At 41.7% G+C, this 16,759-nt stretch overlaps 2 protein-coding genes across 6 annotated transcripts in view; both read left to right on the top strand.

Annotated features, from left to right (window-relative positions):
• Positions 1-8,826, top strand: part of trpm3 (transient receptor potential cation channel, subfamily M, member 3) — a 120,191-nt gene extending 111,365 nt beyond the window's left edge. For 2 of the 5 annotated variants that reach the window (XM_082553313.1, XM_082553314.1), the window contains 5 exons: positions 24-152; positions 1,780-1,930; positions 2,480-2,673; positions 2,829-2,961; positions 3,278-8,826. In XM_082553313.1, coding sequence (XP_082409439.1) covers positions 24-152; positions 1,780-1,930; positions 2,480-2,673; positions 2,829-2,961; positions 3,278-4,898 — 2,228 coding nt within the window. In that variant the 3' untranslated portion in view covers positions 4,899-8,826. The remainder of the gene's footprint in view (positions 1-23; positions 153-1,779; positions 1,931-2,479; positions 2,674-2,828; positions 2,962-3,277) is intronic. The other 3 variants (XM_082553316.1, XM_082553315.1, XM_082553312.1) reach the window with 2 other exon arrangements.
• Positions 8,827-11,699: 2,873 nt separating this feature from the next.
• On the top strand, positions 11,700-16,281 carry klf9 (Kruppel like factor 9). The gene is made up of 2 exons (XM_082555837.1): positions 11,700-12,881; positions 14,221-16,281. The coding sequence occupies exons 1-2, from the start codon at positions 12,473-12,475 to the stop codon at positions 14,499-14,501; spliced, it is 690 nt and encodes a 229-aa protein (XP_082411963.1). The 5' UTR covers positions 11,700-12,472; the 3' UTR covers positions 14,502-16,281.
• Positions 16,282-16,759: the final 478 nt, after the last annotated feature.

Here is a 16,759-nt window from a genome sequence, read left to right as displayed (position 1 = left end):
AATGTTTTCATTCTTTGTTTCAGATATGCATAGTAGGAAGGTACAGCAAAGGCTGAATGAAAAACTCTGGCTGGTCGAAAATTACTTACGCACTCATGGAACCTGGCGTAATAATGGTCCATCCCACATTGCCCAATGCAGTCAAAATCCCAGTAAATCTATAGCTATAGAACTTAATTTAACCACATCTACCTCTCCCACCTCTCCTTCATCATCGTCACATTAATGCCATGTCATGCCCACTGCTACCACTAGAGGACCACTTGATACAAAAGTGTGCATGCAGCTCCATGCTCTAAGGCTGAAGTTGCCCTCATGTGTTGGCATCTTGGGTCAGCTACTGAATATCAGCAGTGTTTTCTACAAATAACAGAGTGGATTTTAAAAGAATCCAAAACTCCTGATTCCCTGACACTATCAGTCTTCTCCAGATCTTTTATTGAGACAACTAGTAGCTTGACCTAAGGCCATATCCTGCAAGCAACTTTAGACTCACAAATTTTTGCACTGGCTGGCAAATGGTAATGTTACATGGCAGCAGCACTATTCAAATGTGTCTGGTCTTTGTTTTTGGCAGGCTTTCACATCAGGAGGAAATATCAAAGTTTAAAATTTGATATTCCGTTGATGTTTCTTATCCTCTCGTTGTTATTCGATTTTTAATTCGTCCCATTTGAAGAAGTGACCCTGCCATGACAACTCCATCTGTCACATTAAACCATGTCACCCTCCCCTTACGCCGGCTCAGCTTCTCACCGAAGCAATTGCAACATTGGAGAAATATTTCAGCCGATAAATCCGACATTTAACGTGACTAAGCACTGAGACTCAAAAGCTAATACAACATCACGCAGGAATAAAAACAAAAGCATCCACACATCAGCACCACAACATATTTATTAACCACCTCTCATCATCTATAATCTGTTTTTTCAAGTGGTTCAGTTGTCAGAGTTTTTAAATCCAAATTTTTTGGAAGGTTAAAAAAAATTAAATGGAAAAATTACTTCAGTTCTCTGTCTTTGGGCTGCATTGCGTGAAACAATTGAGCACCAAGCAATGATGAGTATGAGTAGAATGAATCTCAAAAGCAAACAAACCAACAACAAATGCTGAATGTTCCCCAGATAAGCCACAGCAACTGAACCATCACAGATGGAAAAAACATTCTAAATACATCTCAAATGATTCAGAACAGTCAACCATTGCTGAATGAAGCTATGGCTCGCATATGTGACAATATATTTTAAACACGGATGACATGTTTAAATATATTGTAAACGCAAACTGTGGTGACACATGACAAATGTGTTTTTTTTCTGTGTATGTGTGTATTTTGTTATCAGATGCACATCTGTGTACATAAACCCCTACCATTATGATTTCCACTCTCTCCTACCGCCACTTTAAGAAAAGAAGCATAATGATGAATTATGCTTCTTGTTTGTTTGCAAAATAAGGAAAAGTGCATTTTTTTAAAAAAAAATATATATATATATATTTTGAGGTCTGCTTGTCTCTTTTAGTTGATCGAGTATACATTTGAATGTTTGACAGTTTCTTCAATTTTCTTAGTTTTGCTTTATTTTAATTCTGATTATATACAGCATCGTCTGTTTGTTATCTGTTATTATGTGTCTGCATGTATTTCATTTATTTTTTGTGCAAAACATTCTTCTGAAATATTATTAATGATGAATGGATGTCTTTATCTAAAGATATAGTTTGCCTTCTAGTAACTTGTTCGCTTGTTTGTATTTATTTTGTGGTGATGCGCAGCCCCCTGTGGACAGAACATCACTACAGAGGACGGTGTGGTGGTGGCTCTGCCTCCGTGCAAGACGGGTGCCTGGATTGTTCCAGCGATCATGGCCTGCTATCTGCTGGTGGCCAACATACTCCTGGTTAACCTGCTCATTGCTGTGTTCAAGTATGTAAAACCCTCCAATAGTTTTAGCTTTTGCACTTTAAGTAGACACCGCAGTGTTTTAGAAATGCAGCGAAGCACAAAACTCAGTTATTTTTGGCTGCATGAAGGCAGAAATTATTTATTCTTGTCCTCTAGCTCTCATAAGAAACGATGACAAAGATGAGGATTCACCTTAGCAATATTAAATTGTTTTTATTGATGTTTTTTTCCCTCATATTCAAAAAAATGGCATCACATGTAACTTTTATTTGGGCACTGAGGCTGGTAGCTAATTATAGTATCATAATGGGATGGTGGTTTTTCCACATGGACATTATCAGACTAATGGTCGGTTGCTGCTCTTTTATATAATCAATGAAGCAAATGCAGTCGTCCTCTTCTCTGCATTAGTGTTATTACCAAAAAAGCAGACAATATAAGACACAACAGTTAAACTGAAGGTTTAGTCAGATTTTCTCCTCAAAACTCTCTTGATTCGGTTTATTTTAGCTTACAGCAGATGTAATCTTTCTCGGCTTGTATGGCGTCTCTATCTGTGATTGTCTGTAGTAATACATTCTTCGAGGTCAAGTCCATCTCCAACCAGGTGTGGAAATTTCAGCGCTACCAGCTCATTATGACCTTCCATGAACGTCCGGTCCTTCCTCCACCTCTCATCATATTCAGCCACATAACTATGGTCCTCAAGCACCTGTGTTGTCGATGGCGCAAGCATGATGACGATGAAAGGGACTATGGACTGAGTGAGTTGCACACATACAATAACAAGCTTTTTGTAATAGAACTCGTTACATTTATTCCATTTTAGTGCAATAAAAGTGTCTGTTTACGAAAAAAGAAATCTCTTCAGTATTTCTGAATAGTTAGCGTTAACACACTCAATCCCTTTCATCCACAGAGCTTTTCATCACAGAAGACGAACTGAAGAAAGTCCATGATTTTGAGGAGCAGTGTATAGAGGAGTACTTCAGAGAGAAAGATGACAGATTCCACTCATCCAATGATGAGAGAATCAGAGTCACTTCTGAAAGGTCAGACATGGCTGCACTCAAAAGCAGTGTCCGTATTAAAACCATCAAACAATAGAAATATAGAACATATTTCAATACTTATTTCCATTTTTCTTTTTCTGTACAATGGCCAAGAGAGCCCAGCGCACTCTAGCAAAAGAAACTAAGGGCAAAGAGAGAAAAGAAGCTGATCAATCTGATAACACAAAAGTGAATTTAGAATTTCCTTTGGCGTACAGAAATGTGTAGCTAAGAACACACACTGTTTTCGCTTCTCTACTCTACCCCCTCCAGTGCTTTTATGATGTTTTTCTCTCATTTCTGTCTCCTCTGTCAGGGTGGAGAATATGGCGATGCGTTTAGAGGAAGTCAATGAGAGGGAACACTTCATGAAGGCATCACTACAGACTGTTGATATTCGTCTGGCCCAAATGGAAGAGCTAATTGGACGAATTACTGGAGCGCTGGAGCGCATGACTGGTGTCGAGCGCGGGGAGGTCCAAAAAGCACGTTCTCGGACTTCGTCTGACTGCACAGACTCTGCATACATACTCCGCCAGGCTGAGTGCCCTGAAGCCGCATACATTCTCCGTCAAAGCAGCTTTAACAGCACAGAGGGGAACTGCTACCGCCTCCAGGAGGCTCTAGAGGGAACAGCTGAGGGTTCCATGTCTCCTCCTTCGCCCACTGGCATAGCAACACGGACCAGAAGTCATTCATTTTATGTTGGAGCTGGTCGTGCTGCTGAACGGGGAAGTAGAGCTGAGCGAGCTGAAAGTTTCTTCAAAGACCGCTCCCTCAGTCTCCACAGAGCCAACAGCTCACAATCTGTGTCCTCAGCTGCCGGCCCCAAGGAGTCTAAGCCCCTCCCACTGGCGACATTATCGGTCTCCCAGCAGCACCGTCCGTCATCCTGCATTGATATCTATGTCTCAACGTCTGAAGAGGTGGGGCCTGCGGAGATCTTTCTAGATCCTCTCCGTATGGTCCCACCTCTCCAGAGAGACTCCTCGCTGCAGTCAGATATAATAGAGACGGTGCTGCCTGGAGGCCGGGAGTTCAGCAGTGCTGCCACCAGCGGTTTGGGCGACAGGCACTCGGAGGGCGGTGCAGGCAGCAGCGGAACTGCTGGAGCTATGTTTGATGATAGTGCTGCAGCTGATTTGTCATTATGCTCAGCACATCTCTTACCAGACAGCACATTACCTCCTTGGGATATGGAACCATCCCCACCTCCCTCAGCAGGGCTGCTCGAACGTTCTAAGAGCAGCCGCTACCTCTCTACCGCAGGCACAGGATTCCTGGATGAGCCTCCTCTGGTCAAGTCACACAGCCTCATGTTCACACCAAGAAGCTGTTATGGTGGGATTGGGGCCGGAGTCCAGGTAAAGGCCGCGGAGTACACCAGCATCACTGACTGCATCGATACACGCTGCGTCTCATCTCCATACACCCCCGCAGAACGCTCGCAGTCACCTGGAGGTTCCACTTCATTCCCCTTTGATAAGCCGTCGGACGTTGGTTCCTCTCATCCAGAGAGAGAGGCAGAGCTTAGTCACACAGAGTCTGATCCTGAGGACCCTGATGACCTGGTTCCACCCCCTGATACCCCTCGGCTAGGGGTCCTAGGTGGCCCCAGTGGGGCCCCTCTCTGCTCCCCCTTCTCCAAGCTGGAGCGAGCAAACAGCTGCTCGTCAGACGACTCCCATCCTTCGCTCACGCTGGCTCCTCCGCACCGGAAGAGCCTGTCGGTGAGTGAGAGGATGGAGAGAGGACCGGGTCTGGGGGCAGACAGGGGGCCTGGGCCTGGGGGGCGGGGTCTGGCAGGAACCAGAAACCCCTTCCTCAGGAGCAAGTCTGGAGCAAGACCTGACACAGCCAAAACTGACAGCCTCTCAATGAGGAAGCTGGCAGCTCCGTCGGCTTTCCGCAGCTTCGATAGACAAAACTACACGTGACAAGGATGTGTAAGTGCACTTGCACACTGTTAGGACCAGAGAGGAGTATTGTGAGGGCCGAGGGCTAAAGTGATAGCAGGGTGAAGTTGCCCTTAGATGCTAATCTGGACGAGATCTAAGGTTGTTTTTTTCCCCCGCATTATATCTCAGATTAGAAAAATGTATTCATAGTCAGTATTGAAGGGCAGCTTTACTCTGAATCATGAATCTGCAGAGAAGGATTGGAGATATAGGGGTCCTACTGTACACCAGTCAAAACAAAGAGCTATGAATCTAGACTAGTTTTTACCTCTTGTAGCTAAGTAACTCTCAGTTTGATGTTATGGCAATGGAAGGTGTATTCGTACTGTATGTCTTCCACCCACCACCTTTACTTCAAGTAGACATCTTTCACTGTGTTACATCACATATCAGTCACACTAGTCACACACAAAGTATACTGTTACTCCTAGCAGCTTTATATGGTAGACACTGTCAAGTCTGAGAGGCCAAGGGAGAGGAGAAAGAAAGAAATGACACCCACCTCTTTTGCCAACATAGAGTCATTACTACTGCAAAACCTTACCTTCAAATACATTTTCCCTGCTTCATATAATCCTAACTCGCATAAACTCAACCCAGAAAGACACTAACATTTCTGGCCACTTTGTGAAGAGATCAGAAGTCTTTGGACTTCACTGCACTTCAAATTACCTCTAAGTACTCAATCTTTCACATAATAAATAAATATTTCATTTTTGAAGGATACAGTTCTTTCTCTTCTGTTTGTATATTGTAGCATCAGAGAGGAAACGGCTAAAGCACTCATCTTTGCCAGAAACAAAGCAGCATTTGAACACACTGCAGTCAAAAAGTCGGCATGCCACCATGTATCTCCTGCGGCCGTGCTTGAGGCACTGTCCTGAGGCATCATGTAAGGGCGTGAAAGAGAAAGGCGCTCCGCGTATGGTGACATCCTCATGTTTATCCGCGCACACACTTGGTCAGTGAAATCCTACATATCACTTGGAGAGATACCTTAGTTTATACCTGACTCCAGAGAGCTTTTACAAGTGCAATTGCAATAGATGGGGACAAGGGGGCGTTATGAGCCTGTGTGGGAAGCAACGCTTGCTGGGCAAACCTGATGTGAACCTTAGTTGCCCGCACCTGACACCAAAAATCTTTTCACTCCAAGAATCGTAGCTCTCTTGTAGCCCAGCCCTCTTCCTTCAGGTTTCGGCAGTGGCATTATTTTTGAAATGGTTTTTACATCCGCCTGCACCTAACAGATCCGTCCTTCATCTATCCAATAACTGTCATCCATTTGTTTTTCTCCTTTCATTCTTTTTTTTAATTGAATTCAAAGCAGGTCACTGCAAAAAGAGGCTTATTTTAAAAAACACACAAAAAAGCAGTTGCCTAATACTAAAACAAATGTTGAAATAAGCATACAGATCATATTGAAGGACCTTGAATTTATTTCTGATTGATTTATATTTGGAAAAGCTTCGGAATGAGTTGCCAAGTATACACATTCTAGCTGAGATTTATTAAGAAAGGCATGCATTTTAAAGCGGCATGAAGGAGGAAACATAGGGTCATTAATATTAAAAGATGAAAGCCAGATCAGTGTTTTTAAAAAAGTTCTCATTTTTTTTATTGTAAAGAAAGAAGTCTGAAAAAGAAGATGTCTTTTTCCGATAGCTTTGTAAAGACAAAATAGCTTCAATCAATAGAATTCTTACTGATTTTTAATGTTTGTTTTTATATTTTCTCACTCTTATGATTCAGTTTTAATCATGTTGCTCTTCTTTTGAGATTGATTCTATTTATTGACATTTTCTTGCTCCTTATTGATAATTGCAGTAAATGCCTGTTTGAATTACAAAAATCAATATTTATATCTTCTCAGTGATATTTTTGTCGAGTATTTTCTAATTAAGCTTTTCAATTTAATAAAAGATGACCATCTACATGCACTAAATGACGATGTATTATATTATTTATTAAATATATAGACTTGTCTGATATAATGTACATTTCGATCATATTTAAAGTATTTAAAGTAGTTTTTATTGTATGTTTTATCAACCAGCTTATGAGAATTTTCTAATGTTGACAAGGCAATACATAGTTGCCAGTATACCAAACTTAGGGTGCCTTTTGGGCATGGATGGAGTATGTGGGGACTGAAGTGATTCATAAATCTGTGAATTTCCTCTTTTCATCTTTGTCTTCTGTTGTGAAGAGGCCAAAAAATCAGTGGTTATGTTCTCACAGACATTTGTTGTTCTCTTTGGACACATCTGATGTACAGAGTGGGGCAATTGTTGTTATCTGTAAACTGTATCATTGCTTGTATGGGTATTTATTTGAATTTCTTCACCAGAACACATAAAAGATCTCACTGACAACAATAGCTTTGGAGGACAAAAAAACAAACAAACCTGCGCACGAAAACGAGGGTGAGGATGTGATATAAACAGTAGGTGTCATTGCAGTAACTGGTCTTTCTTGCTCGAATTGGATTAAATCATGTGGTACTACCCAAATCTAATGATCCAGGACTGTTAAAAGCCCCCAGGTGATGTCTCTTAATTTGCGAGCTACAAAAGACATTAAACAACTGTGGTCCTGGGCAAAGCGCCACACCACGTGACCAGTTACTTTTCTAGGTAGAATCTGGAGATTGTCCCTTTAACTATGTAATCACAACAGAAGTTGCAGTTAACCCCAATTGTGTGCAGTGGCTGGATGGCAAACCTAAAAGATGAGAGTTTTAATTTCCTCAACACATATGTAAGTCATAGCATAGTTTAAAGATGAAGGTCAGTGCTCAGGGACAACATTACCCCAGTGATGCAAGATGGAAAGTTAATCGTTGAAAGAAAGAAAGAGTCCAGTATAATCACTGTGCTTAATGAGTCTAACCCAGAATCTTTTTGATCATAGAAAAACTATATATTTTTGTGTTTAGGTGTTCAGAAATGGCAATACAATGCATGAATGTCTTCATACCTGATCAACTTGTTCTACCACAAAAGTTGAAAACACCAACAGTACAAACAAAAGTGAGGAATGTCTTTGCAGTCATGCTTAGTTGACTCTTGCATTTTGAACCAAACCAAACTCTGTCTAAAATGGAAACACGCTGAGTCACAGCTGTTGCAGACGGGATTAACTAGGCAGAGGTCACCTCAGTCGTTGCAGGGCCAGTCAGAAAACAAAATGACCGCGTTGGAATGAAAGTTTATGCCCTGCTATTTGACCTTACATTCTCTTTTATTCTTTTCAAAGTTCCTTATCCTCATATACGAGAGAGCATACAAGTCCGAAGCATGTAGAAACTTGTTAAGGTTTGTACATGATTGTGTTTGCGATATGCTGACGAGACTGTTGTGGAAGGTACTGACAGGAGGCATGCGTGTGTGCGTATGTTTGTACGTGCGTTTAATTAAACTGCGTGTGAATCGGAAGTGTAGATGACACTAATAACTGGGAGGCATGCCAACACAACACAACCCAACAGAATCTTAATGTACAGTATTTTTTAAATATTTTACTACACTGTCTCTTAAAGTTTTGGGGAATCATGAGCATATGTGATAATAATAATCAACAGATTTGCTTCCCTCCTATGAAACCTGTGACTCGTAAGCTTTAGAGTATCACGCACATGTTTTTTCTGCAATAACTTCTGATGTTGTTCGACTAAAAGGGACTTATCCCTCTACTGGTCACACTTTATTTAATGTCCTTTAAATGCATGCAGTTCTTCCACTCAGAGTGTACAGAGATGATGTGTAATGATGACTGAGAGAAAGATAGAGAGAGATTATAATATGAAATTAAAGTAGTGAGTATTTGGATGCAAATACAAATCTGTATTCTTCAATGTGAATAGGATCATGTCTGGCATGCATTGTTAAATAAACAATTAAATAGATTTGTGTCTTGTCTGTTTTTAATTCATGTGGATACTCAAGCAATGAATGACAGCACACTGAGTGCCCTCACCACTACCAGCTGCTTTGGATGGTTTAACACAGGTATTTAAATGCATCCATCTGCACTGCTCCTTGCATCTTCACCATTAACACCCACCTTCCTCTTGCCTACCTGTGTCTTGCTTCTACTGACTTTCTCCCCTCTTCAGAAAAGAAGAATGAAAGTTCCTACACTCGCTACACATTATAACACCCCAATATCTGATTGGGACAATGATTTAAACTCTGAAGTTAAACGGCTACAGGAACATCAGCATCTTTGACTCCCTTATGATGTATCTCACCTCAATTTTATTTATATGGCACTAAATCACAACAGCGGTCACCTCAAGGAGCTTGCCCACTGCGCAAAGTGACATCGGCGTGACAAGTGATGGATCAATATAGACATGATCTGCACGTCTATCCGACATCCAGTGTTTGGTGGGCGATATTGTAAAGACTTACAGTAGTAGAGTGAGAAAAGCAGCTCAGGTTACCCTTAACCCTCTTAAGGGAACCCAGGCTTCAGGATCCAGCCCTAACTAAGCCTTGTCAAAAGGAAAGTTTTAAGTGTAACCTTAAAAACAGAGTGTCTGTCTCCTGAATCCAAACTGGGAGTTGGTCCCACAGAAGAATACCTTGAAAGCTTCTAGTTTTAAGCAGAAACTAATAAAAAAAACAAAAACAAACAAAAAGTCTTTGTAGGATACATAAGGCAACAAAGGCTCATAAGGCACTGGAGCACATCAAGCTGTTCTGCAGATATGGCAACAAACCCCTGCATTGACTGTCCTTTGTAAAACTTCTTACACTGCCATAAAAACACAGCCTGGAACTGGTCCCAGAGTATAAATGGTTTTCACACGCTTTCTTCAGCTGTAATAGAAATTCTTCAGTAATCAGCTGAGTACTGAGTACTTGAATATATTTATGTCATATTGGCCAGGGCCTGCATGACACCTGTGGTTTATACAAACGTGGTTTTACATATTAACGTGAAGGTTTTACACTCCCTGCCGTGCCCGCGCTGTGCCTGTAGTCCGCCGGGCTGTGAGTGTTTGGAAACCGGGGAGGGGCGGGGTAGCCTATATTAGCACAAGGGAGAGGGCCAGCAGTGGTGCGTCAGCTCATACTCCGCACGTGGAAGAGAACATTTTGTACTGAGATTATGCGCGCGCCCTCCTCCTCCTCCTCCACCACCTCTCGGTTACATGACACGCATGCGCTCACACGCTTTAAAAAAAACAACCTTTGCCGCAATCGCCGTACAAGACACCACAACAACATGACCCAGATGCACCGTACACTATTGAACTCTTTGCACGTTAGTGCGAGGAGGAAGCGGGGACCAGCAACTGCGGCAGCCGAGGAAGCGCCTCCTCTTCCCCAGAAATGTTTACAGCTCTGCTGCAGGAGGAGTGGGAGGGTGGCTGCAGAGACTACACTCATCTGGCCAAGACCCTAGTTTCAACCAGATTTTTGTTCCTGGAAATCTGGGGGTTCTGCTGGAGCAAAATGGGGCGGAGTTCCAGCATGGGGCGATCGTGGAAAAAGAGCAAGAAGTCCTTGTACAGTTTTATTCTGTGATGCAGAAAATAGAACTTATTGTTATGTTATTTCTGTGCAGTTGGCTTGAATCCTACTCCCTCATAATCCTTGTTTTTCATATTGATTCAACACAAGACATATGAATCTATATGAGCTATATATATATCCATGCAGCAGAGGGGCAGTAAGCTTCGTCTGAATTATGCATTTGTGTTGTTTGTCACCAGGCAAAGTTCAAACCCATATTTTGAGAACACCGAGTCCTGTCCTATAAAAACGAAGGGCCATACCTCTCTGTGGGTAAACAGAAAAACAAAACCAAGGAAGAACATGTGTCCAACTATTGACTACAAAGTTCACGTCAGGGAGAACTGTCAAGAGCTCACATTGCTCAATCCCTGCAGCCCCTAAGCTGAGGATTTTCTAGGAACTTTGACCAGAAGTGAACCACCCCCTGCACTTTTTAACTAAAGGGGTCTTATTTCACTTAAGTGGGCTGGCAGTATTATACTCATTCCTTTTCTTCTTTTTTCTTTTTTTAAGCAAACTTTTAAGAGACAGTGGGAAACATGTAGTCTGAAAATGTTGAGGCGCAAGGGAAAGGTGCTGCCTCGTTTAGTTCACAGTGAATAGTAATTTGGCAGGATTAAGAAACACATAGTTCTAGGGTGAGCGTAAACTAAGGAAACTATCAGAATGTAAACATTAAAAATGTTTTTATAAAGTCACGCGAAAAAGTGTGACTGTAAGAAAAACAGTAGCTTTATCTTAGATGTCTTTATCTCACGAAACAAGCTTACGTGTCAATATTTCTGCCCTCTAAAGTGGAACTTGTAAATATTTAGCAGCTGTAAAAACACAGGGGCAAACTATAACCACAAGCCATTTTTTCCATACATAACAGATCATTCATAATTTTACATATATATACATATACAGTTTTTTGTGTCATCTTTAAAAAAAAATCTGCTGGCTCGTGCTAAAGCATGCTGTATGTTACTGTGTAGGGTAGGAAATTACCAGAAAAGCTTTGACTGTAAGAGAATGACAGGGATGATACTTAAGTGTTTTGTACACATTACACAGGTCAAATTAGGTGGGATCACCGAACGATGAAAGAGACAAGTGACTGAAGCAAATCATCCAGAAAAGAGGAAAGGACACCATTTATTGCTTACAAAACTTAAACTTCAGAGAAAGAAATTTGTAATTATTATTAAACTTGTTATTAAAAAGGCATGTAATTATAAATCTGACCAAATATAACCAATGTTCATTATTCATTTTCCATGTATTTATTATCCAAAATCACAAAGGGTTAGACTTTTGTTTTTAATGACGACACTTTTACGTATCTACATATAGATCTACATGGACTTATATTTTTCTTAATGATTCCTCAAATCCATTTTTACACTCTAACAACCATATTTACCATTTTCCTTAAGTCCCTGAAGGTAACATGAGTGTGGTCTTGCCCTTTTCACCAATCCCAGTCTTGTGATTAGTCGAGGGTCTTTTCACTCACTTTAGTCAATAGGCAGTCCCCCAAAAACCGAGTCACGTTTCTTCTCATCCAATCACAGTCCAGTTTAATTATGACACAGTGGGATTCCGCGAAATTGTTTCTTGGAGTTGAACTAAAGTGCTGCTCTCTGTAAAATAGGACAAGTTGACCCGTGTGTGTCTGCGCACAGGGACGTGGACACAATAGCGCCGTGGGCAAACGCTGTGATTTTGATTCGTCCGTTAGAATTAAAAGGATCTGGAGGAAGAAAGAGAAAGGAGGTTAGAGAAAGGAGGAACCGGGGAACATTTTCAAAGCGCTATCTTTCCTGAGCGGGGCGTTTATTTATCCTCCGCGCAACCCCGACAAGAAAAGCGCAGTCTGCGCGGAGTGGTCACATTGAAGACGACACGTGTGGATGATTAACCGCATGTTTCCTGGGAGGACTGCGGACTGATTACTGTATCCGCGTTGTCGGATAGTTTTTCCTCGCCTCTCAAGATCTATTGTTTTGCTTCTGTCCTCCCGGCTCTGCTTCAGGGATCGTGATGTCGTCGGAAGTCGACGTCTCTGCAGACCGCGTCCCCAGCCGACCACCGCCGGGGCGGATGGAGGACGTACTGAAAGAGAGCCAGGAGAACAGGACTTTACTGATGGTGGCGAGGATTTTGCTGGACTTGAACAAATGCAGCCCCAACGCTGTAAGCGCCGGAGAAAACAGATGTCTCGGGGGCAGCGAGGCCGGCGCGCAAGAGAAAGCGGAGCGGGGGAGTCGCCTGAGCTGCGGGGACAGCCGCGGCTCTCCGGCCAGCCAAGCCAAACATCCCCGGAACACGAAGGCGGCGGCGGCGAGGAGACTGCCGTGCTCCGAGAAGAGACACTGCTGCCCTTTTGCTGGCTGCGGGAAGATGTACGGCAAGTCGTCCCACCTTAAAGCCCATCTTCGGGTCCATACCGGTAAGTAAAGTGAGAGGGGATGGGGTGCTCTGCGTCACTTCGACCCTTTTTCGTATTTTTCTTATTTATGACGTAAGACTTTTAACCGAGAAAGTAAGAGTAAAACGTGACGGACAAGAGTCCAGACCTGTGTCTCGCGTTGTGAGACTTTTAGGGGCGTGACCACGTGTTTCTGCAAAACCACATTATAGGAAAGGTGGTCTCATGATCGCCTACTTGTGGGAGGGGGTGTGACTCACCGGGACATATTGGACCAGAGGCTGGCAGAGAGGTGGAGAGGCAAGGGGGAGGAAATCTTTGTTTTAACGTCCTGTGGACACGCGGCCAGAGTGCGATCTTGGGTAAACACCACGTGCGGACGCCCATATTTGCGAAGCTTTATTGTTGAGATGTAATAAATGACGCCGGAGCATTGGGCATCATGAGACCCAATAACGCCTCTAATGATTTTAGCTTTGTGTTCCTGCCACCACTCTTCATCATACAGCACTGGCAGTCGGAGTAACAGTGGAAGAACATCTGCCGACACATTAAATAGGTCGTGATTCACACGCGGGTCACTGCGACACTGTTGTCCCCACGTGTTCTTGTCCGGAGGTAACGCACACTGCGCCACCATTTCCTCATACGTCATCCACCTCCACTCCCCTCGCGTGGGCTTGTAAACAAGAGCTGACATGTGGTTCTGCTCAGCACGTGGAAGCGCTGTTGAGGGAGTAATGTGCCCTGTTTCACCTCAGGGCTATCTTGACTGACGGCTCCGATGTCAACATGTTATTGTTCTTAGCAGCAGTCTTTCAGCAGATCTTAGTTTCGCTCCAGACCGCAGCCTGTGTCTTATTTTCACCCCCCCCCCCCCCCCTTCTCCTTGTCACACTTGATTAATCTCGCAAATGTGTGTCTGTGCTTTAATTTTGATTGTTTCCTCTTATCACAATAAGTTTTTTCATCCACTCTGATTGTTGCTATGCAGAATACAGCCTCCAAGTCCTCTGGGTTGTTTGTTGGTCTCTGTGTTTTTCATATTCTCATACTTGTGTGAATGCAAAGCAGGTGCCACAGGAGACTTTTTATAATCATTTTGATTTTTTTATGTTTTGTAAAATAAGTATTAAAAAAGTGAGTATTTGTTCACACACAGCAAACTCAAAGTAAGTCCTATAATAGATTTCACAAAAAAAGGTCGACTCTTAGTTTGTTTTCTTTTTAGAAGGAAAGAAAATGTGCAAATGTAACATGATGACATGATTGATTTTGTGGCGAGGAAGGAGTGGTTTGGGTTGGTTAATATGATTAGTTGTAAATGTACAAAAACAAAAACTGGGTGTGTTTCCCTCAGGTGAGCGCCCCTTTGAGTGTACCTGGGCAGGCTGCGGCAAGAAGTTCTCCCGATCGGACGAGCTCACCCGTCACTATCGCACGCACACAGGCGAAAAGCGCTTCAACTGTCCGATGTGTGACAAGTGCTTCATGAGGAGCGACCACCTGAAGAAACACGCCCGGCGACATCCAGGCTTTCATCCCAGCATGCTCCAGGGCTCCGGCGCGGCCAAGAGAAGGCGTTGCTCCGTGTCCGTGTCCTCCTCTGATTCTGGAGACCGAAGCCCCACCGGGGTGTGAGACATACCCACATACTGTACATGTGCACACAAAGGTACATACTGCACATACAGAGTGTGGCGCCTGTACCTTTTCTACAAATCCTGTCGAGCCAGACAACCAGCCAGACCACAATTCAGAGTTTACTACACATGTAAACGAAGTAAACATGACAAATCTGACTGTAATCACACTAGAACTTCTCCTCTCATTCCCTGAGGTGATTGTTATTTATTAAGGGTTATTTCAGGGAAGTTCAGTTCTTCTTCAACTTTATTGTCTGTTGTCAAAAAAATGTTCTTTTTTCTTGAAAGAATCTGCCGTCCAAGTGGAAACCATGTACCCATAAAGTGTTTGAAAAACACTGCATAAGTTCACTTTGCATCGCAGACTTCCCTTGCAAATGAAGAGAATGGGAAGAACGCAAGTCCTTATATTCCTAGCGCTTAAAGAAGTTCTGGAAATAGTCCTTTAATGAATATTGTTATTGCATACATAGACTTATGCACACTTGAACAGTTGCTTTTCAGCCAGGATAATGCAAATGCACAACACAGCAGTATTATCATGTAAATAGATCAAACTAACTTCAGATGGGTGATATACTAAGTCTAGTGTAGTTACATGTTATTAGAGAGTAATAAGAAAACTATACTATAGAGAAATATAGAGCCTGTTTATTTAATTTCACACATTTTGCCATGGACTTCAGGTATAATCAGGTGTGTTATGAGCTTGTAGGGATAAGCAGTGTGTTTCCTGTGTTGAAACACACACATTGCAATTAAATGCACCAATATACCTTTATAGTACCTTGTCGAGGCCATAATACACAAGCAAATCTCAGCATTTGTGTTGTTTCTTAGTAACGCTTGAAAACATAACAGGGTAAAACCTTTTAGACGATAACGTGGTAACATTTTTTCACTTACTGTTTAAACACTACTCGGTGTTCTGACCACAGTGATTTATGTTTAGTAAAAGTCCGTGCCTTTTGACGGTTTTGTGGCAGAGGGGAATTTCTACGTTTTTCAATACTACCTGAATTAACATCGTCAGATTCTTTGTGTTGCTGTTCACTAATACTTTAAAGCTCAACGACTGTCTTCAAATGCCAAGAGTGCCAGTTTTGTTTGGACTGCATTTTTTTTTTTTAAATCAGGGAATAATGTGATGTGTGGACACATGACTTAAAATTACACCCCCTGGTGTTGACATGGAAGCACAACATTTCTTGTAGGATAGAGTCCTAATTATTATTATTATTATTATTATTGTTATTTTTATTCTTATTGTTTGTCCTTCCATTTGAGGAGTGCTTTCTTGATTAGTTCAACAAATTCCATCATGTAGCATGTTTGTATGTATTTTCTTTGGTACAGTGTATGTTTTATTTGTCTGGGGATCTTTTATAATATTACAAATGGAATGAGAGGTCTTATTAAGCCACTACAGGAGCCAGATGAATTATTATTGATGTCATTAGTTTTCTTTTGTACTTGTCATGCGATGCATTCAAATGTCCAAATAGAGTCTGTAGCTTGTAGAATACAAACTACATATATTTGTGAAGTGAAATGCTTATTTTATTTTATTTTTCTTCTTTTCTGGCATTATGATGACTGTGATTGGATGCTGGTGCCTTTCAGGTTGAAGCCCTTACTTCTGATGCTACTGTACTGTAATCAGGGACTGTCAATGCAGATCCCATGCTATCGCAATACACATACCTGTGTAATAATTGTTGCTCAAATGTTTTAACATTAAAATTATCCTTTTGGGTTTTTTTTTTTCTTTTTAAGCATTCGCCTCTTTCTTCTTTTTCGCATCTCACACCCATAGTCACACTATGCAGCCATTATTATATATTACCATAATAAATTATGAATAATGTTATTATGGATAACCAAGCACATCAGACGCTGTTTCATTTGCATTTTGTTTATTTGTCGTTTTCATACACTGCACATAACATTGTTAAATACTGTAATGGAAGTGTTTACGTTACAAGAAAATCTTTTTTTTCTTTTTAAAAAAAGAAAAGAAAAGAAAAACACTTATCACTTGTGTCTAAATGTAAAAAGAAAAAAAAAAGCATAACTTCTTAGCAAATGCTCTTCAAATAAACTAATCAAGATGGAACACAGACATCTTTTAAGTTTTTTCTATACTTAAGGCATATAATTGCAAATCAACAGCTAATTTAGAGGAGAGAGGGTCGTAAATGAAGGGCATTAGTGCTCCAAGTCAACGATCCATGATGTTGCAATAAACGATTT

This window comes from Aulonocara stuartgranti, assembly GCF_965226115.1.
Source record: "Aulonocara stuartgranti genome assembly, chromosome: 12".
In the NCBI taxonomy this organism is placed as follows: Eukaryota; Metazoa; Chordata; class Actinopteri; order Cichliformes; family Cichlidae; genus Aulonocara; species Aulonocara stuartgranti.
This window is presented reverse-complemented; position numbering and strand designations above follow the sequence as displayed.

Excerpts from the sequence above, each read along its gene's own strand:
- klf9 (XM_082555837.1), top strand. The coding sequence starts at position 12,473 with ATGTCGTCGGAAGTCGACGTCTCTGCAGACCGCGTCCCCAGCCGACCA. Across the intron at positions 12,882-14,220 it reads CCATCTTCGGGTCCATACCG|GTGAGCGCCCCTTTGAGTGT; the intron begins GTAAGTAAAGTG and ends TGTTTCCCTCAG.